This window comes from Tyto alba, unplaced genomic scaffold (genome assembly GCF_018691265.1).
Source record: "Tyto alba isolate M040663 unplaced genomic scaffold, T.alba_DEE_v4.0 Super-Scaffold_1000006, whole genome shotgun sequence".
NCBI lineage: Eukaryota > Metazoa > Chordata > Aves > Strigiformes > Tytonidae > Tyto > Tyto alba.
The window spans coordinates 4,892,397-4,913,640 of NW_024881272.1; the positions used below are offsets into that span (position 1 = coordinate 4,892,397).

Here is a 21,244-nt window from a genome sequence, read left to right on the forward strand (position 1 = left end):
CCGGGGGAAGCTCACCGCCGAGGCCACCCACGGGGTGCGCGTCACCCACGCCCCGCCTCGGGGAAGGTCTGAGGGAAGGGCCGCCCGCGGCTCCAGCAGGGCCCCGCCCGCGAGGGGCGGGTGAGCCACCAGCAAGGGGGGGGCGCCGCGGCTCTCGGGCCGGGCACTGGGCAGGAGAAGCCGCGCTGGTTCCCGGCGGCGGGAAGGGGCGGAGCGGGGGCGGGGCCACCGTGCGCCGCCCCCCCCACCCGGAACCCACGGGGCCCCGGTGGATGCTCGTGGCCCCCGCGGCGCTTTGAGACAGACTCACGGCCGGCGATCGCTGAGTCCAATGGGTGAGGTGGGGCATCGCCCTACAACCCAATTCAGACTACTCTCCCCCGGACACCCTTTTTTTTTTTTTTTTTTTTTTTTCCTTTCCCCACCCACCAAAGAAATTAAACAAACACCATTTGCAGAATGCTTTTTAACCGAAATGGTGAATTCTGACACCACAGACGGCGATTATCTGCTCACAGCGGGTTAGGGTACCGCCGCCGGGAAAGCAGCCTGGGTTGGTTGGGTCGAGAGGCAGCGGCGAGCTGGGAAGCGGAAAGAGATGGTATAAAGGAGGGTGGTACCCCCCAAAAACGCGACCCTGCCGTCCTCAGGATGCAGCCACGAGCATATCCCCCACCTCCCCCATCACTGTCCTCCCAAATCATTCCCTTAAAAACACCAAACCCAGGGCTGGTATCCCCCCCTTTAGCAGATTGTCTGCATTCCAGCATCACCCCCAAACCCAGGAGCCACCCCCAACCCGACCCAGCAACACCCCCCAGAGCGATGCTCTCACCTGAGACATCTGGACAGGGTTGAAGAGAGGGACTGTGCCCACTGGTGGGGGATATTCAGGGGAGCCAGTCTGGGAGGGGTGAAGGGAGATAAACTTAGAGATGTGTCCTGGACCCCCCCCCCCCCCTCAATCACACACACACATACACCTCCCTCCTTTGCTCACCTGCTCTCCTGCTGCCTCCCCCCCATCCGCATCCCACGAGCTCTTCACCTCAAAGGACACTGGCGTAACACGAAAGGTATTTTCGCTTTGCATTCCTCCTGAGGCATGCAACCAAAGGAAGAAAACAAAAAAAAAAAATTCTTGAAAATTAAGAGGAGCAGCTTCTAAAGGGCTGACAGGGAGGGCACCCGCGTGGCATTTACCAGAGTTTCTTGAGGGATGCTGAGCCGAAGGGCTTGTCCCAGCCGTGAGAGGGGCGCTGGGTGGGGATGGCAACATCCATTCCTGAAACCACAGCCACCCGTTTAGAGCAGAAGATCCTTGCGTGGCGAGAAGAGCTCTGCACCAGGTACCGCACCACACCTTTGGGGTACTGCTCTGCACCCGACCTGCTGGACAGGGACCCCAAGAGCCGCAGGGACCCAAGCTAAGGGGGAGCTGCAGGGTCAGGGCAAGCAGCCCCTGGTGCAAAGCTAAATCACCCCGAGCGCTCAGAATGAGGCTGGACACCAAGCCTGTGTACAGTGTAAAGGGCCACCAGGCTCCACCGACCCCTCTGTTCCTCATCTCCTGCTGGTTTTGGAAGAATATCCCAAAATTTCCTGCTCTGGGACTGTAGGTCATTCTCAACCAGAAGGAAGCTTCCAGAGGAAGATCTCGCTCTAACATCTGCCCCCAAGCCCATCATCCAGCTGCAGATAGGGATGTGACACCCCAAGGACTCGGCCAGGACTGGGGTAACCACACAGGACTGCTCCCCTCTCTGCTGGGCTTCCGATTAAAGAGGTTTTTCATTCCCTTTGGCTCCTAAAATCTTCCTGAGCAGTGCCGCTCACAGCTGCTGCTGCTTTCCGCTCCGGCAGAAGGCAAGAGATCCCCATGGAGTTTGCCAAGTGCTCGGCGGACCTCCAGGATCAAAGAAGCTTTATAAATTTTACAATTATTATTAATCAAGGATTCACTTCCAGGTCAAAAGGGCTCCCAGTCCCACTCTGTCCCCACACAGAGCAACTATGGCCATGAATGATGGGTGAAGGGGGAGATATAACCCTGGGTGTCACCGGGGGACAGGACAGCCTTTCATCCCCTACCTGTGGTCCCGGCCTGGGGGAGTCTGGGGCTGTCTCAGACACAGCTTTAGGAGATGTTTCCTTAGTGGGCTTCGACCGAAACCAGCCAAACCACCTGAATCCAGTCTGGGAAATGGAAGTTGCCACAGTCAGTGGAAATGGGTGAGAAGGGGAGGGTGCCACGGCCACCCAGATGTCCCCAACACTGGCCGGGAGCGGCAGTGACCAGGTCAGGGCAGGCACTGCGGGCGTCAGGGACAGGCAAGCTCGGAGCATGGGGCTTCACATCGGCTCTGGGATGCTCACCTTATCCTCACCCGGCTTCACCGCCTCTGCCCGCGCCGGCTCTTCAGCAGTGTCTTCGCCTGCGCTCTCCGAGGAAGGCCGGCTGTCGTCTTCCAAGGAGACGGTGGAGCTCTCCGAGATGGTCCGCGGCCTCGCCGTTAACTCCTCCTGGCGTTGGAGAGCAGAGCTGTCACTTGGTATTCCCAGAGGACCCCCCCACCAAAGATGATCAGAACGTCCCCAGACTCCTCCATGCCAGGCTTAACAGATAGCAGCCCCGGGGATGGCACCCACAGCAGGGTGCAGCGGGCAGCCCATGGTCCCAGAAGTAGGAGCCTGGAGAGGACTACGCTGTCAGGTCCCCGAGGGGACAGCTGGCACTGTGATGGAGGAGGGGGGGGGTGGTTCTGTGCAAGTTAAGTGAGTGGAAAGATGAGCCAGCAAGTCCCAACTCCCTCTGGGACCCCCAATGGGATGATCTCCCTGAGCCTTCTGACTTACCTGCTCTGCTGGGAGGGGTGGCTGCACCCCCTCAGGGGACAGTGGGGTGCCCCGGGGCTCCCCAGCTTCTCCTGTGGAGCGGAGGAAAGGACACAGTCAGGGCTTGGCCCAAGGAGCTCCTGCCGTGTCTATCAGAGATATTGTCAGTGCTTCTATCAAGCAAGGCCGCGTGGCTAAGATATCCACCCCCCCCCAAGAGATGCAAAAGGCCATTTCGGTCCCTGTCAGCACCAGGGACACAAGAACTGCACTGGTGCATCTTAAAAGCCTGCCTTTCACTGCCGGTTTTCCCATCTGGCAGGGAAGGGACAGCACTGCCACCAACCCACAGCTGTCCTCCCTTGCTGTTTGGGGCAAGGTCTTCCAAAAAGCGAAGCCCTGCCTGCCCAGGGCAGCGAGTTTGCGTGCATGGCACCGGGGCAAGCTTGGAAGGAAACAAGGCACTGGGTGAAGGCAGCGCTGGCAGGGAGCAGCATTTGAAGTGACACAAAAGCCGTAGGGGGATCTCACTTCCCCCCCCCCCCCCAAAAGGGACAACCCCACCCCACTGCTATGAACTGTGGACAGGCATTTTTGCAGAGAAACAAGGCTGGAGCACTTACCCGCCCGTGGCACAGCCTGTGGAGGGGGCTCAGCACAATCCCCTCCCGGAGGGGTGTCCACTCCTGGGTTGAATGTGGGGGGCTGCAGGTCCTGCTCAACGCCGAGCAAGGGCGACGCTGCAACCTGAGCAGGTACTGGGGGATGGAGAGACATTTCCTCGTGGGAGCTGGGTCCCTGGGGTGCCACAGGGTGGTAGCCCTGGTCATACCGGTAGCCTTTGCTCTGGGGAAGCTCATAGCCAGGCTCTCCATCTGCAAAATAAAAAAAGAAAACAAACAAACCAAAAAAACAACAAACAAACAAAACACACCACCAAAAAAAAAAAAAAAACACCAAACCAAAAACACACACATCAGGAGTTTACTCCACTGCTTATAATTTCATCAGGCTGTTAGGCAGAATTTTTGCCTTTTCCAGTATACATCAGCAGGAGCTGGGGGGTGAGGAGGGACCCCGGGGACCACGCGTGGGTGAGGGAGGAGGCAGGGCACCGTGCGGCAACGGGGACCTCTCAGAGGCTTCGAGGAAGGGAGGCTGTGAAAGACCGGGGGAGAAACCTCCTGGGAACGTGCCTGAGGTTGCAAACAAATTCAGGAGAGGAATGTTATGGAAGCAAAGAGACCGAGCACGAGCAGCACACGCCGGCAGTTCAAAGGAGCCCGGGGCCTCCAGCCTTTTCTTCCACTCCTGCTGCACACCCCTAGCACCACGAAGCTGCAGCCTTCATTCCTGCTCCACAGGAGTGCCCACAGATGAGTTCCTTGCTTTAGGCAGATTTATTCAGGGTTGGGGTTTTTTTTTTGTTGTTGTTTTGTTTTTTTTTTTTTTTCATTTGAAAAGCAGGTTGAGCAAGTGGGGCTTGTTTTATTTAACACACACACGATGCTCTGTCTGATGTTAGACACAGTGCAGGCAGCACGCTGCCTTTGGTCCCAAGTGCATGTCCTGCTCCTTCCAGCTCTTCAACCTCCTGCCAGAAACATGTTGGGCACTGGGAAATTTCTCTCCCATCGCCGTGAGACATGGCCAGATGGGATCCAGACCCTGTAGGTCTCAGTCTGGGGACTGACTTTGGCACCTCTGGGATGCAGTGCTACAAAACCCTTTGCTTTGCCTGCCAGCATCACCTCCAGCCCGCTCGGGTTTGCCTTCACAACCACGAGCTGCTCCTGCTCCCACACAGCCTGGAGACGCTTGAGATCCACAGGGAGAAGGATGGATGCTCGACTCCACGCTGCCGGGGCAAACTCAGCTAGAAAAATTCAGGGAGGACAGCCCAGGCTGTAAGGATGGAGAGGAAGGTTGCTGTGACCACACGGATCCCAGCTTGGCACCTTGATTCCAGCTTTGTCTTTCCAAGGTAGATGAATTCAGCACCAAGTCAGCTTTCTCTGCATGCAGGTCCCTCAGGTGGTGACTCTGGACGGCCTTCTCAATGAACAAAAGGGCCAAGCATGGGGAAAGCAAGCTGTGGAGACCACATTGGAGCAGAGCTGGCTGCTGGGAGAAGCCATCCCGTCATACCTGCAACTTGTTTCCAGGGAAGGACCATCATAGCCTCAGCCCTGATAGCAGCAGAAGGCAATCAGGATTGATGATCCTTTTCACTGGCTGGGAGAGCTCTTTGAAGAGGAATTTGGCATTTTATCCTGTCTGCATCAGCCTTTATTCTCCACCCATCAGTGCTGGCATTCCCAGCAGAAAGCTAGATCGGAGCAGCAGGCCGTGTCTGGGCACCCTGCTGATGGAGGTGGCCGTGAAGCAACGCTGAAGGGTCACCAGCCCCTGACTTCTTCTCAGTAGGACATCCCGATGGACACGCTGCCTGGCCAGGAAAGGATGGCTCTCCAGCCCTTCCTTTGACAGCCCCCCGGGGGAGGCTCGTGTCCCTCATCTTGATGTCTCTTAACCCTCTGCGTTGACTGACACTGGAGGGGACTCTTGGGGTCACCAAGAGGCAAAGCAAGGGGAGGAGCGAGGTGGTGGGGAAGGGGAAATGCTGGCTGCAGCGCGGCACGCAGAGGGATGAGCTCCTGCCTGAATCTTTTGCTCCGCAAGTGTGAAATCCCTTTAGTTCAGCTCCAATTTGCGTCCTTGGAGGACTGCCTGGGAACAGGGCCATGTCCCCCAAGGCTCAGCCAAGAGGCACGTGCCTCATCCTGCCTCCGGCCCCCCCTTCTCCTCCCCCAGAGCCCACAGGGACTTCCGAAGCGGCGGTAATTAGGCCAAATTACTCAGTCCTCGTAGGGAGGGCACGAGCACCAACCCCTCGGTTTGCAGCCCATCCCTGGCAGCCCCATGCCAGAGGGATGCACCCAGGCAGAAGCAAGATTTTGAGCTCTGGGCGGGGGGGGATGATGTAAGGATCAAGGAGCAGCTGCTGAGACATGCTCTGAGGAGCAAGGAGCTGCCTCCCGGCCCACGGCAGCACAGCTCCGTGTGTGGAGAAGCCCACTGCGGTGACCACAACCTGCTGCTTCATTTTCTTTACCTGCCTTCGATGCATCAGCCCAGGAGAGCCCTGGCTGAGCGGGTGCCACCTCTGGAGGGAGGTCATCTTCCACCTGTAAGCAAGTCAGAGGGAAAACGTGGTAAAACAGATGGAGAAAAAAAGGGATGGCACAGGGCAAAGACCAACAAAACCACAAAGTCAGTGCAAGGGAAAGTATGGTGCTGGTGAGTCCGGTGACCACAACCCAACCTGGGCTGTGGGAGCCCAGGTTACAGGTGAGACCCCAACCAGCACGTTCATGGCTCTGTCCCAGCAAGCGAAGGGGGCTGCAGCACCGCTGCCCTGCTGAGAGCAAGCAGGAGGGGAAACTGGAGACAGGAAAGGGCACAAAACCAAAAGCAGCCATGAAACCTGAACGAAAAGCATTAATCCAAGGACCAGACCGCTGTTAAGGGGCCTGAGAGCACACGTCTGCAAGGTGATGCCCCACCAGTATCCTCTGCAACATCCTCACTGCGAGATCATCATTCACCCACTGGCCCAACAGCCTTCCCTGGGGTAAGACAAGGAGTGTTTTGCCCCGGGCAAGGCTCTGCAGCCCTCACTGCTCACACCCTCGGGTGCTGCAACCCCCCTGCTCCTGCTGAAGCTGCAGATGCCACGGCAGAGATCACATCTCTGAGCTCACAAGCCAAGGGGAGAAAGGCACCCGGGTAGCAAAGGCCGTGGAACCTCCACACCCATCCCCTCAGGGCAGAGGAAGAGGATGCTCCTGCAAACCACAGCACAGACATCCCCGCTCCTCCTTACCTCCCACTCCCGGCAGCAGGCTCGGAGCTGTACCAGCCAGTCGGGCTCCAGAGTCTGGTCCTGCTCCGGCATCTCCAGGAGCAGAGGGTCGGAGAACTTCAGCCGCTCGGCTAGCTGCGGGGCCAGGAGGGCAACAGGGCTCGTCACACCTCAGCTCCTCGGGGAAGAGACCGGCCCTCCTGGCAATTGCACGTGGCCGGGCACCGAGGCCCAGGGGAAAATAGCACCAGAGCTGCACTTCTTCGTAATAAAGGGGGAAAAGTAACACCAGCCTCTCCTGCGAGACTTATTCTCTCTCCTGCATTGCCACAGAGAGGTGCTGGCCCACCCCGTGCCCCGCAGAGAACCTCCCAGCGGGGCCATCTCAGCCACCCCCAGAGGTGTCAAAGTGCCGATTGTCAAAGATGCTCTTCGCATCGGAGAGGCAGGTAACTATTAGCATCCTTTTCTCCTCTGAGGGAAATGGGAGCCTTTAATCCCACTTGACAGCCAGCCCGGAGCACCAGCAGTTTTGCAGGACACCCCAACCAGGAGCCCTGGAAAGAGCCCAGCTCCCAGCACTGTGCACCAACCCCTCACCTACCCCCGACAAGGATGGATGGGAGCTGGTAGGGTTTGACCTAAGGGCTCACACCTAGCCATCTCCTCACCTGGCTTTGCAACAAGCATTGCCATCACTAATAGCCACGCAGAAAACAACAGAAATGCAGAGCTGGGAGGGACCTCCTGAGGTTGTCCGAGCCATCTGCCAAAGCTCGAGAAAATCCTGTGTGCCCACACCAGCCCGTGCAGCCCCTGTTTGTCCGATTTGCTCTTAGAAATCTCCAAGGAGAAGATTTCACAGCCTCCCAGGCCTGTCCTGATGCTTAATGTCCTTAGAGGTAAAGCATTTTTTCTTAAAATCTAAGTGAAATCTTCCCTGCTGCAAATCAAACCTCTCAATTCCTGCTCCCACAGAAGCTGCGGGGACAGTCAGGCACCATCCCCTGAAAAGCAGCCTCCTGCGTGCCAGAGGGCTGTTATCACATCCCCCGTACCCCTTCCTCCCCCAGCATATCTTGCCTGGAAAAAAAAAAAAAAAAAGAACTCCAAGGCCTTCTTCAGAGGTCATTTCTCCTCAATCTCTCATCACCCCTGCTCTTCTCTTCTGCTCTTGCTCCAGTTTGGCCCTGTCTGAGAGCAGCATCCCGCACAGGGCACGGTGCCCTAGCCAAGACCCCCGACACCTGAGCGGTGGGGGGGATTATCACCTCCTTGTCTCACACGTGCTGTTCTTGCTCTCACAGCCCAAAATAACATTATAACATTGGATTTATTTTTTCCTTTTTTTTTTTTTTTTTTTTTGCAAGAGCATCCTGTTATATTGCTGCTCAGTATTTTTTCCATGCTCCACTATCTCCCCCAGGTCCCTCTCCGCAGTATTGCTACTGCACATTTAATTTCTTCTGCAAGAAAGGGGTTTGTGCCACCCCCGCTGCAGCCATCTCAACAACATCAGGCTCCAGCCACCATCAGTGGTGCAAGAGGCCCTCTGGGGTGACCCATCCCACCAGGCCAGGGTGAGATGGAAGGCTCCCTGCAGAGATAAATCCCAGTCTGGAGAAATTGCTTAGGAAACAGTCCACTTAAGACAGCTGGATGAGGGGAGATGACACTCAAAGCACTGCTCTTCACCTGAGCCTCTACTAAATTTTCCTCTTGCTGGAATCAACTCACCACTTGGGTATTTATCAGATTCCCTCCCCTCTCCTTCACACTCATTTATCTTCTACGCTTTGCCATGAGGCTGCTGCATCAAGGGCCACCAAAAGTCATTCAGAGGTGACTTTGCAGCTCAGCCACACATCTCAGCTATCCCTTCCGCACCAGTCCCCACTGGCTATTTCTCCCTATTCCCGAAGTTTTTAAAGACAAAGTCCAAACCAGCACAAAACACACTTCCCAACTCTGTTCAGTTACAGCAAGACATGACCCACGCAGCCAGAGCCTTAAGGCAGGGACTGGCCATGGAGAGTGGAACAACCCAGCACCCAGCCGGGAGCTTACACTACCTACAGATCCACAGTCCCATCTTTTTGCAAACACACATGTGTTCATCCTAAATCAATTGCAGGAAAGAGGAAATTATAAGCATGATTACTCCTAAACGGGGGGAATGTTTAATCCAAAAGCTAATGTGCACTTTGATTCAATATTAATGAACCAGCACCTGGTTGTATATCGTCCCCAGCTTCAAAAGAGGGGAAGTCTTAATCAAACACTAATGTGTATCATAATTTGTAACACAGTCTAAAACATCAAAGACAAGAGTGTCTACCAATGCACTAGTTTTTCAGATGAAAGTGTGTTCCCCCAGGAGAAACATTATCCCCAGCAGAACAGCAGATCTGAGAGGCTGTTAGTAAATAGGTTTCAACGACGGGGTGGGGGGCATCGCGTGAGCCAAATTTTGGGCTTTTTCTGCAACACCTGCTTCAGACGGGCATCCTTATTGCCTCTCATCTCACAGCACCGTGGCTTTTACCCAGCTCCCAACAGAGGAAGGCTTTGAGCAGGCTCAGCACTGCCCCGGTGATGTGTGTGGAGTGGGCAGACCCACTCTCCCGGAGAGCCCAACCTGTCCAGGGGACCTCGGACGCTTTGCTTCACCCCTCCCTGCCCAAGCACCCTGCTCATGAAGTGGTGGAGCGTGTCCCAGTGTTGCAAGCTGGGACACGCTCCTACTCACTGTCCCCCCAGAAGACCCCCTGGCAGGTAAACGAAATCAGGGGATGATGTGCTGCTTAAGTCAGTGCCATTTAGATGTTCAAAAAGCATCTCCAGAATAAAAAGAAACATCCTTTGCTTCCAAATAACTCTGCTCCCATTGGGCAGTCAACACAGTTCCTTTGTTTCCTACCCTAAATCCATGAGAATGAGACCCTGTAGAGGTGTTGGCTTTGCCATGCTCTTCACACATCAAGCAGCAAGCCCTGGGGGGGGGCTGCTCAGAGCTGCCAAGCACCCCCAGCCACGGGGAAACCCTGAGGATGCTTCCCACCGCATGGATATCATGCCCTGCCAAGGAGGCAGGAGGGGGGTAACAAGACTCACTCTCATCACTTGCTGGGCCAGGACAGGGTGGCTGGCCAACTCCTGGCCCAGGAGCGCGGTGGCGATCTGCTCGCAGTATTGCAGGGCTTGGGCTGGGAGCCCGTAGTCGGCCAAGCGAGAGGCATAAAGGAGCTTGTACGCCTGAGGAGAGGGAAGCAGAGCAGACATAGGTGAGCAAGGAGATGTGCCACGGCAGAGGGGACACACAAGCATCATTCCAGCACGACTCAGAGTACCCTGGATCGTGGGTCTCATCACCCAGAGGTCACCTGCAGCTCGGGGGCACCCCTGCCCATCCCCATGGGGCCAGCCAGCCTCGCTCCCCAAAACACATCACTGTTGCAATGCCTGACCATCCCAGCGCCGGCAGGCGGGCCGTGGGGGGAGCACGCCAGCCCACCACCTTCATTTATCCACCCGATCAGTGCAGTGCCTGATTGTCAGTGTGAAAAGCCTATCCGAAACCCAGAGAGCGGAAAGGCAACCAGACCTGAGCAAGCACTCACCATACACACCGCGCCCCAAAAATCTGCCCAAAGCCCTGGCCCTGGAGGAGCCCCTCAGCTGGGACAGCCTTCCCGTCGCTCCCAAAGCCCGGCGAGGGGACAAGGCTTGGCGAGCAGCCTGAATCCCTGGCTTCAAGGGGGATGGATGCATGTTTAGGGGCAGGTCTGAGCTGCTGCACCAGATGTGCTTCTGCACCTCCGCTACCTGGAAGGGGAGCGGGAAGGATTCGCGCTGTCGTAGCTGCTGGCAGTACTCAAAGACTTCCATCCGCTGGACAGCCTCCGTCCTGGCAAACTGGGCAAACCCCTGACTGCAGAGGAGAGGGGCAGGGTCAGCAAGCAGGAGTGGAGCTCTCTCCCCAGACAGCCCCCGCACGCCGATTCACAGCTCCACCGCTGTGCCAGCCCGGAGCCGGAGAGGCCTGGAGCAAAGCTCACTTTAAGAGCAGTAAAAACCCACAAACGGGGATTGCTGTTGCATAAAAGTGAGATCCTGGGGATGGGGAGGAGGTGGGACACGTTGCTGTGGCAAGAGCACCGCCTCCTGAGCTCGCTCACCGGTGGCTGCTGCCCAGCAGAGCCATGCGGTCTGCCTTCGCCCCAAAGTAACTGAAGGGAATATCTGCCATCAGGTAGCAGAAATGAGCTGCTTCGACTGCTCCCTTGCCAGCTGGACAGGAGGAAAAAAGACAATTATTTAGTCCTGAGAGGTCACCGTGTGGTCACAGCATTGCATTGGAGGCCCCCCAAGCCCACATGAAAACCCAAACCCAACCGCTCCACTTTTCTCCCTTGTCCATGCAGGCCCCCATCCCTCCCCTTCTCTATTTTTTGTTCATTTTCTGATTCCTGCTTTCTGTACCTAGGAGACTGTTTCAGTTTAGTGGTAGGACCAGGGGAGCCTGGGTCCAGCTTCAACTCTGCAGCCTTTATTGGCATGAAAGCCCCAAGAGCCCCCACCGTCGGGAGCAAGTCTCAGTCCCAGCAGTTGTGTACGTGCTCTCCGGGTCCAGGTGTCTCCAAGAGAGCAGCTAATGGATGCGCCTGAGCCCGACTCATCCACCAGCACCAAGGGCACAGCAGGATCCATCAATACCTCATCCCTGACCCCGTACAGGCACCGCAGCTCCAGGGGTACGGGCATGCACCCCCCACCTCGGCGCCTCCATCCACGCCAGTGTGGACGTGCACGGTGACGTTGCAGGTGTCCGCCCTCTTTTACAAGGCGGCGGGAGCGTAACTGCTCGCAACGGCCTCTGCTCACCCAAAGTGTCTCCCATGGTGACGATGGCTCGATGGTTCAGCTCCGTGTCTCCAACCTTGTTGGACAACATCACGGCCAAGTGGGGCCTCCAGTCGCCCCACGCGGCATCCCCGCAGCACTGGAGGGAGACAGGAGGAGAGCGAAGGTGAGCAGAGATGGTCACCACGGGGTGGGTGTCACAGGCAGGTGACAGCACAGGGGTACACACGCCGGGGCCAGCCTCTTGCTCACGGACCAGCGCTGCCTGAGGGATCCTTCCCGACATGAGCTGGAAGAGGGTCTGCAGGGGGTCATTGGTGGCCAGCGTGCTGGTGAACCTGTGAGGAGACAGCAGAGATGGGGCTGCCGTGCCGGGACCCCCAAACCCTCGTTCGCCTCCAAACACCCCAGGAAATCCTGAGGGGCTTCCACGAGAAGCCAGAAAAGATCATCAGCCCACCACAGGCTGATGATCTGCATTACCTCCAGAGCAGGCAAGTCTCCAGGACAACGCGGGATAAAACCTCCTTAAAAGGATTTCACTTGCACAAGACAGAACATTTCTGCTCAACTATCCCTGAAGGGATCAACTCAATCCAGACTAAGTACGTTAATCCCACCAGAAAACCTTCATACAAGTGGGATGAACAGCTCAGACCAGGCTGGATCGTGGTGAGGATGGCTCAGCTCCCTCTACCCCAAAGGCTGCCTTTGCTAGGGCAGCATGAGCAAAGCCTGTGACTCGGAATAAATCCACCCCACATCCCCAGGAAATGGCTTTCCTTCTGCTTTCCAGCCCTCCCTTGGTTTCTCCCGTCTCTCAGGAAGCCCGAAGAACTCAGGTCTATCTGGATGGATTCCCCCTCTGCCCTCTCCGAAAGGGTCCAGCTGAAATCGATGCTCTTTTTTCAGTGCATTGGGGCTGAGGGCACCCAGAGGGATCACAGGCTTGGCAGAGCCAGTCAGAGCATCGTACCTTGCTTTACCTTCTCCAACTTACCCGGTGAGCACCCAGCTGTAGGTCCGAGGGTCCATCTTGCTGGAGAGGAAGAGGGCATGGCCCCACAGCTGGTTTCTCATGGCCCAGACCAGAGCCTCCTGCAGCCACGGTGGAAAAGAAAAAGGGTTTGCACTAATTCTGTTCTTCCTTGCCCTCCTCTGCTGGCACAGGGCCCTCCACTCACTCAGCTCAGAGATGAGCTCTGACAACTACTCTGGCTTTAACTAATAACCTCCAAAACCAACTTCCACGTTCACAAAGGCCCCTTTATCTTTCTAACTTGCACAAGGACAAGAACTGGGACCTTCACAGGAATACTGTCTTTCCTGGAGTGCCAGGTCTGTGTTGCCTCTGTTGGCTCTCAATGCCACTGCTGTGGGACCCCAGCTTCTCTGCATCCATCCCCCTTCTCTCTGCCTGTGCCTTTGGTATCCCTTGAGATCACGTAGCTGCAAATAAAACCACGGTGCTGGAAAAGCCTCTGCATCTCAGACTTCAACTCAGGGCCCCATCCCAGATCCCAGCAGTGGGAAATTGCTGCCGTAAGCCCTGTTGTACAAACGGCTTGCAGGGTTGATGCCACCACCACAGAAATCAGCCCTGTGTCCTGGATCCCACTCACCACTTACTTTCTTCCTGCCGTAGTAGAGGAGTTTGGTGAACTTCTCCACTATCTGTGCCTGCGTCTCCACAACAGGAGGGACCTCCCCCGTGATGAGGTCCAGCGTCCCCGGCTGACGCGACATCCACTCATCGTCTGTCAGGCCGATCACGTTTGCCGCAGGGTTTTGCCTCTTGTACTTCTCCTGGCGCCTGCAGTCTTTCAGCAGCAGCTCAGCCGTGTCTGAGCCCACCATGGACTGCGAAAGGGAAGGTGAAGAGCAAGGCCAGGGGAGGTTGCCCCACGAGCGAAGGCTGAGGGCATTTCCAGTCCAACACCTTTACGCCCCTGCCCTTGTCCCAGCACATCTCCCTTCCAAGACCACCCTTGGCCACCAGCACACAGTTTTGGAGGGCAAAGGGTTCAACGCAACTAGCAAGACCTTCACAGCACTAGTTCTGAAGATCTTATCTGCTTCCAGCAAGCAGCCACGGATTAGATCGGGTGGATTTCACTGGGTTAAGGGAATAATCCCCTTTTAAGCATAAATGCTGGCTCCCTGGTGAAGGTGGCAACAGTCCCTTTCACAGCCACTATAAGCACTGGGTTGTTGGTAGTTCACAAGGATGAAAAGCAATCCAGGAGAAGGGTTTGCTCCAAATATTCAGGCAGTACCAAACCGACTGATGGTACTGTGGGAGCGGGATGCTTTTAAGGTGCAACCCTCTAAAAATAGCAACTAGATCAAGAGGTACATAAGGGACATGTAAGTTGTCTCACTTCTAAGATCAAAAGGGTCAGCCCCTTCCCATGGGTCACCTACCCCATTCTGCTGGCAGAGGAGGACCAGGAGTTTCCAGAGAAGAGCTGAATCTCTGCCTCTCTGTGTTGAGAGATCACAGCTCGTGGCTATCTTCTGCTGGCAAAATGTCATCACATCTACCTTGTGCAGATCTTCCCTACAGCAACAGAGGAAGTCACCAAAAAAAAAAAAAACACCAAAAAAACACAAGGCAAAGCAATCTAGGTCATCAATCATTCAGATTTGAAGCATCCCCAGGTACACTGATGGGGATGCTGAAGATTCAAAGTGAGAGACAGAGAAGATCTGCAGTGTCAACAACCACATACCACCCTCGCAACACCAAGAGCAAAAAATGTTTAAATTTGACCATTATTATGCCTCTCTGCACTTTTCTGTGTTTCAGGCATGCAGAGGGCATCTCAAACCCTTTCTCTGCCCTCCTGATAACATTTTCATCCATCCACTTGCAAAGAACCTCAGTTTTGCTTAGCTGCACTGCTGTTACAGCCATGGATATCCACGGCTGTAGGAACAGGCACAACACAGGCAGTATCTTTGATTAACTTTGACAGTGAAGGGAGAAAGACATGCTTATGACCACATAAACCCTTTGGGTCTGAAAGAGAAGCAGAAGCCTTTAAGCTATGTGCAAACCTGGCAGAACTGCTGTCTTACAATAAAATAAATAAATAAATAAATAAATAAATAAATAAATCAGCAGATCCTGACTCAATCACACCAACATATCATATGGGTATTCCCAACATCCCCTTTAGCACAAGTGGCAACCTCCTGGTCTTCTACCCAGCTTCTAGGCACACACAGCTCTCTTGCTCAGTAAGTGGTTTTTCTCCTCCTGCACACTCCTTGTCTCTCCCCGCTTTGGTTGCAAGTGACCAGAAGACATGCTGGTGTAACCAGAACGATACAGAGACAACCTGATGCAATATTCCACCGTTCATCCCCAGGCTCACGCTGGATGAAGGTGCGTGCCGAGTCCGACACTGCCGTGGGCCCAACGGTCTCAGGGACAAAAGCCTTAGGAAAGGCTAAACCACAGGTTGACCCAGGGCTTTAGACATCTGAAGGGGTCTCCTAAAAATCAGTTTTCTGGGATACGAGTACAAAATAAGGTCAGACATACAAACCACACTAAACCCACACCCTATGAGCATTCAGAGAAACCACCTTCCACAATCCAAGCCAACCTACACCGCAGCAGAGGGCCTGGGCTCCCACTCTGAGCCTAGACTTGGCCTTTGCAGATCTCAAAACCACAGGGACCCTTAAAGTCTGTCTTGAGCTCATGTCTCCTCCCAAAGGAGAGGTGTTCCCAGGCCAGCACAGCCAGGAGGACACAGCTCCTGGACCTGCTGGTGTGGCATACCTGGCCAGGGGCCCCGGGAAGGCTCGTAGCTCCTCCAGCTCTTTAGTGTCATGAAGGATTACCTAAAAAACAAGAGCAAATTCAGCAGCTGGACTCCAGCAATCAGGCCAGCCACAGCTGGGCTAGCTGAAAGTCAATGCCTTGGCCAAGGGTTCAGTGGTGCTGGTGAACCCATTCTCTGTGCTATCTTAAGGTAACCCCAAGAGCATGGACCATAAACCATCACATGGACCCCAGTGCTAAGGGGTCCAGGAAAGAAATGCCTGTTGAGATGGCATCTGCCTCTTTGGGAGGCAAAATAGGAGACTGAAACGCTGTGGTAGATTCGAGGGATGGATGCAGCCTCTGTATTGGAGCACCTCAGAAAGGCGAGCGGAATTATCCTTCGGAGAGGTGTGGGGCACATCTGTCCCCATCAGAAGGGATCGCTGTGAACAGGTCACGGATGGCAAGGGTTGCAGAGCTGAAGGAGCAGGGTGCGGGGCCTGAAAGCAATGCCCAGGCGCAGGCTGGCACGATGCAGACTCAAGAGTCTGTGTGGGCTGGAGAAAAGAGGGCAGCAGGGGACGGGAAAGCTGCTAAGGAGACAGGGGGGGACAAACGGTGTTTGCATCCCTCAGGGCAAAAGGAGCCAGTCCAGCAAGGGGACCGAGGGCGGTGGCATACCTCCAGGCTGTGTAGCTCGACGTGGGCTAGCTGCCCCTCGGCAGGGTGGCGGGGACACACCAGCACCAGCTGCCCTCCCGCTCCAAAGCACACTGCCACATGCGGCAGCGAGAATTTGAGGGGTCCCACTGGGGCTGGGGTGGACACCAAGGGCCCCCCTGCAATGACACACAGGCCACCGTGAGTCCCCTGACCCCACGCCACCTCCGCTATGGAGGACACGACCAGGTCTCATCCTGGCCCCCCCAATTTAAGTAGCCCCCCACTGATCCCCACCCCCCACGCAGGGACTGTCCCCTAAAGCAGAAGGCATGCATGGCAGCTCGTGCACCTACTAGGGCAGAGTCACTGGACCACACACCCACCCCACAGCCCCCCCCAGGTCATTCCTTGTGCCTGCACAACCTCCTCCAGGAAAGGACAAGCTGCAAGACAGCAAATCTCCTAACTCCAGCCATTTATTTTCCTTGCTCAGCCCCTCCCTCGTCAGAGGGGGGCCAGGACCCCATCACACCTCACCTGCTTGTGCCAGGCTCCAGGTCCCCGAAAGCGTAGGGTCGTGGTGGTCAGCACCGTCACGGATGTACTGGCTGAGCTCGTAGCCGCTGGAGCTGAGCCCCGACTCACGGTACTGCAGGAGCAGGCTGGGCTGGCCCGAGGGAAGGACACAACACAAACCCGGCTGAGAAACTAAGGACACCGCTGATTTTCTGCTCCCAGGGCAGTGGGACGGGCTCTGTTGCTCCGTCAAAGGGCCCAGGGGGAGAAACACAGCGCAGATGATTCTTAAGAAGCTCACACTCTTCAGCATCTTAAGTTCGTCATGGCACATACCCTGGTCATACTCACTTGCTTTTAAAATAAATCAGCCCCCTGTCTAGACCAACAGCCTTCCTACCCCTAACATGGACTCCTCAAAACAGCCAGCAAAGGGGGCTTGGGAACCCAGAAAACAAAACATTACCCGGGAGCAAAACCACCACCAGCAGCTTTGATTTGATCTTTTCATTTGCTCTTGGCAGAAGCCAGTGATCGGGACTAGTGCGGTGGAGCAGATTGTGGTGGACAGAGCTGAAAATGACACACAGCTTTTGGATAGCTAGGGAGGATACAGGCAAGCATCCCACCTAGCCTGGATTTCTGTCCTGCTCTTGGCCCCGTGCAGGAGCAGTGTAGAGCCCCATGCCTGGGAGAACAGCAGCACAGCAGATGGAGAGCTCATAAACACTAACAACCCACTATAATAATCCCCAGAGTCTCCTAAACACCAAATACAACCTAGCAAAGCAGCCATTTTCTCCTCAGCCTCCTTTGCAGCTGGAGGAAGGACACATGGATTGCTCCCAAAACCTCTGGGAAAGCCCCGAGCCTTTTGTCCTCCACTCTTGCCTATCTCGAGGTTACCTCTCGGGGCTGGCCACTGGACTCCCCCAAATCTCTGCCAGGGGTTTCTCCCCCTGCCCATTCAGTCCGGGCAGCTGAGATGTGTCTCTCCTCATAGGAGTCGTAGGTCTGTGTCCTGCAGAAGGGAGCAAAAGGAGACGTCCTGAAGGTCAGAGACTTTTGGGACTAGCCACAAACCTGCTAATTTTGCAGCAGGTGGTTGTACCAAGTGATGCCCAGGCTCCCCACCCCTTACCTGTCCTGTCCTGGGGTAGTGATGGCCAGGTTGGGGTGGTAACCCCTGTAGTAGTGCTGGTCCCGGTAATTGGTACCCTTGCCATAAGGCTCTCCCTGTCTCAGGTCTAGAGAGAGAATCAAGATTTAGCATTGCCCCTCCAGAGCAACAAGCCATAATGAAGTTGCAAAAGAAAAGCAATGAGTCAGGCAATTTGCCATGCACACCCCATTTGCTTCCAAATTAGCCCGACACATTGGAGGGATGATAAAGCCCTGTGCACGTTTGCCAACACAGTGCTGATGCCCTTTTCTTTCCTCCCTCCCCTTTTCTCCAGGCCAGGGACTCCAGAAACAGCAAAAACAGGGCCTCGGCCACCCTGATCACACAGCACCATCAGCAGCATGTTCTGCCTGGAACTGGGTATGACACAGGATTTATAGCCATGGAGCTCAAGATCAGACATTCTCTTGGGTACACTTAGTTCCTGCTCAGATTTGCCCAAACTGAGGGCACGGGGAAAACAGCACCAACAGCCCGGAGATGTGCAAGCTTCTCCTGCAAGCTAGTTCCCTCCATCCCCACACCCAAAGGATAAGCCCGTACCTCTGTCGTCCTGCCAGGCCACTGGCTGCCACCGGTGGCTTTGGTAGGTGTAGTCATCCCCGTAGCTGGCTGATGGATAGTGCCTGTGGGGGTCTTCATATCCTTGCCTGAAACACAACACAACATCCTTAATCTGAGAAAGAAAAGGCACCGCTGCAGGTTCTGCACCACATCTAGGGTTAGACTCATGCCCCAGGTGGGACCTTTGAAGGCAAAAGGGTGATGGAAATAAATTCAGGTCCCCTGCTCAGCAGCAGGGACAGCAACTGGTCCAGCATTGTGCCTGAAAGAAGCAGCAGGAGGTTTGGATACTTTCCCATCCCCATCTACGAGGAAGCTGTGCGCTGCAGTTTCAGGTGGTGCCCAGTTTCAGCTCGATGGCGTGGACTTCTCACGGGGATCAAATTTCACCCACATTTTAGGAAAGGTCCCTCAAAAGCACCTTCCCAAAAGCTGCCGTGTCCACCACACAGCTCAGCAGGTATCCCCCCGCGCCAGAGCCCAACCCCAGCCCAAGCCACCCACCCGGCACGCGTGTACCTTAACCCTTCACAATTTACATGGCAGTTTGGTCAGCCCCACGCAACACCCCCCCCTTCCCACTGCGGGCATCGTACCACCTCGGCACAAAACCCTGCGTGTCCACACCGTCACTCACAGAGGGCAATAACTCAGGCAAATCAACCCGAATTTGCTGGAGCGCTCAAATCTCGCTCTTGACACCGAGAGCATCCTCTAGCCCACATTTTATCCCTCCACCCTCCGCTGTTGCAGCAGGTGAGCTTGCAAGCTCCCCTTTGCTCCTGTATTACCATTTGTATTTTTATGGTTCACCTTGCACTTAGCAAAAAAGAACTGCGTTTAATCAAACCCTCCGGAAAAAATGCACCTCGGGACTGAGACAAAGCCTGTAAAACCGCAGAAGTCGCAGCTGGAGGAAGAAATGGGAGCCTGCAATTGCTACACAGCCTTAAATATAGAAGTCACCGGCTGCTTTAATAGCAGGACATCACCTAATCACGCACTGCCTCCTCGAGGCTGCTCACAGCTTCCCCTCCGCAGTTATGAGGGCAGGACCCGCGTTGCAAGCCCGGGAGAGCAGTGAAATGGTCAAGTCTTATTTTAAGGGGTGTTCACAGGGAGGCAGCTCAGCGCAAGCACCGCAAAGTCGGGTGGCTCTCACCTGGCGTACGGCTTGTTGGGGCGGCTGCTTTCATAGTTCTCCGCCCGGGAAGCCGGGCTGCGGGCAGCATCCCTCCGGGGCTGGTGGCCTTCATCCCGGGGGTGGCCGGGGAGGTGACCCCCGTCCCAGGAGCCGGGCCGAGGCGGGGGCCCCGCGCGGAGGAGCTGCCGCCTGGGCTGCGGCAGGGGGGCACGGTAAGCCTCTCCCCATGGCCCCCGGGCTGCCTGCCCTTCCCGGGGCTGGGGCAGCCGAGCCGGGGCCCAGGGGTCCATCACAAGCTTGCCAGCGAGATCTTCTCCAGTTCGGGGGTGGGAGGGGAGGTTAAGTCCCAAGCAGCTTTAGTAGCCTGCAAGCAATAAGTCACAGCGCGTTTGATCAGCAGCTTTTCACCCCCCTCACAGGCCCCCCCCCACCCCATGAAGGCTGTTGCCATCTACTCTGTCTTGGGGAGCCTGCTGGAAACCCAGCATCCTTTCCAAAATGCCCAGAGGCAAGGGAAAGCCATCTCCACATCTGCTTAAGCTTAAAACACTGGCATGAAATGGTCCATTTGTGAAAGCAACAGGCATCCAGGCTCTTCCCAGAGCAAGAGGTAGCATCCTCCTGCAACTCTGGCAAAGCACCACCGCTCACAGCCTCCCCTAGCAGGTGGGAAATCAGCTTTACCTTTGTGACAAGGCAGTGAAACCTAATTTCATATGTGGTAGGGGAAGGAATATTGGCAAAGCTATGAGCAGGACAAGGAGAGTAATTCCAAAAAAAAACAAGTAGGGACAGAGGCAGGGAGAAACGGAGCTTTGCTCATGTGAGCTATGGGGTGGAAACAGGGATTTCCTCCTGCCTTTCAGCTCCAGCAGGAATACAGCAGTTCAGGCAGACACCAGATTTAAATATAAAGTCCCACACCGAAGACAAAACCCTAAGGAGAACTCAGGGCAACATGTAGGTGAAGCTCCAGCTGCTGGGGAGGTGGGATGTCACCCTTAAACCTCCCCCCCCCCCGGCCCTTGCAGCATCAGTACCCAAACTGCCTCCACCACAAAGGCTCACAAACCTCCCCGAGACAGACAGATAACCAGCCGCTGCCCGAACCCCTCGTCGCCCCGCTCACACTCAAAGTTTAAAGCATTTTGGGGTCATTTCAGGGCTGGCAGTGGGGACGCACTCAGGTCTGGACAGAGGCGGCTCAGTTCGTGCCCCTTCTGGGTGAAACCGGGGTTAAACCCTTGCCCTTAAACAGCCCCCCGGGGCACAAGAATCCAGGCACCCATCCCCACCAAGGGCCCCCCCCCCCTAATTTTCGGCCAGGGGTTCCCCCCCACCCTCCGTGGCAGCCACACACACCTGCTCGGAGCCCGCCGGGGCCCTCCGGCCGCTCCCCGGGCGCCGCTGACAAAGTCCACTGCCACATGGGCCACCAGCCGCCGCGGGGGGCAAAGGGCAGCCCCCGCTCCTCCGCCCCGCGCTGCCGACTCCCTCGGCTCCCGGCGAGGGCTTGCGCTGCTCTTTTCATCCCCCAGGGTCACCTTCCCCACCTCCCCTGCTTCTTCTCACCCAAGAGATGGAGCGTGCAGCCTTCCGAGATCAAAAAAAGCCAGGTATTTCTCCTGTGGTGTTTGGGGTTTTGTTGTTTTTTTTTTTGTTTTGTTTTTTTTCTTTTAACGCCATGAGATACATACCTTCCTCTATACATCCTCGCACTTCCTAAATAATAATAAATAAAACTTGCTGGCTGAGCTGTTGGTTTAGTCCAGACCCAGTCACAGCTCAAACATCATCTGTCCCACTGGTCGCTGACTGGGGCAGAATTTGGGC

The 21,244-nt window shown here is 55.7% G+C and overlaps 1 protein-coding gene across 1 annotated transcript; it reads right to left on the minus strand.

Moving 5' to 3' along the window:
• Nucleotides 1-512: 512 nt before the first annotated feature.
• On the minus strand, nucleotides 513-19,701 carry LOC104368250 (protein transport protein Sec16B). Its single transcript, XM_032995551.2, has 25 exons — nucleotides 19,430-19,701; nucleotides 18,247-18,353; nucleotides 17,662-17,767; nucleotides 17,427-17,541; nucleotides 16,542-16,671; nucleotides 16,023-16,180; nucleotides 15,357-15,418; nucleotides 13,988-14,123; nucleotides 13,193-13,423; nucleotides 12,564-12,661; nucleotides 11,820-11,901; nucleotides 11,585-11,702; nucleotides 10,879-10,990; nucleotides 10,526-10,631; nucleotides 9,815-9,955; nucleotides 6,722-6,835; nucleotides 5,951-6,023; nucleotides 3,459-3,710; nucleotides 2,857-2,927; nucleotides 2,377-2,523; nucleotides 2,092-2,196; nucleotides 1,204-1,285; nucleotides 1,001-1,098; nucleotides 836-904; nucleotides 513-581 (listed from the first exon to the last, which is right to left on the minus strand). The coding sequence occupies exons 1-25, from the start codon at nucleotides 19,699-19,701 to the stop codon at nucleotides 513-515; spliced, it is 3,054 nt and encodes a 1,017-aa protein (XP_032851442.2).
• Nucleotides 19,702-21,244: the final 1,543 nt, after the last annotated feature.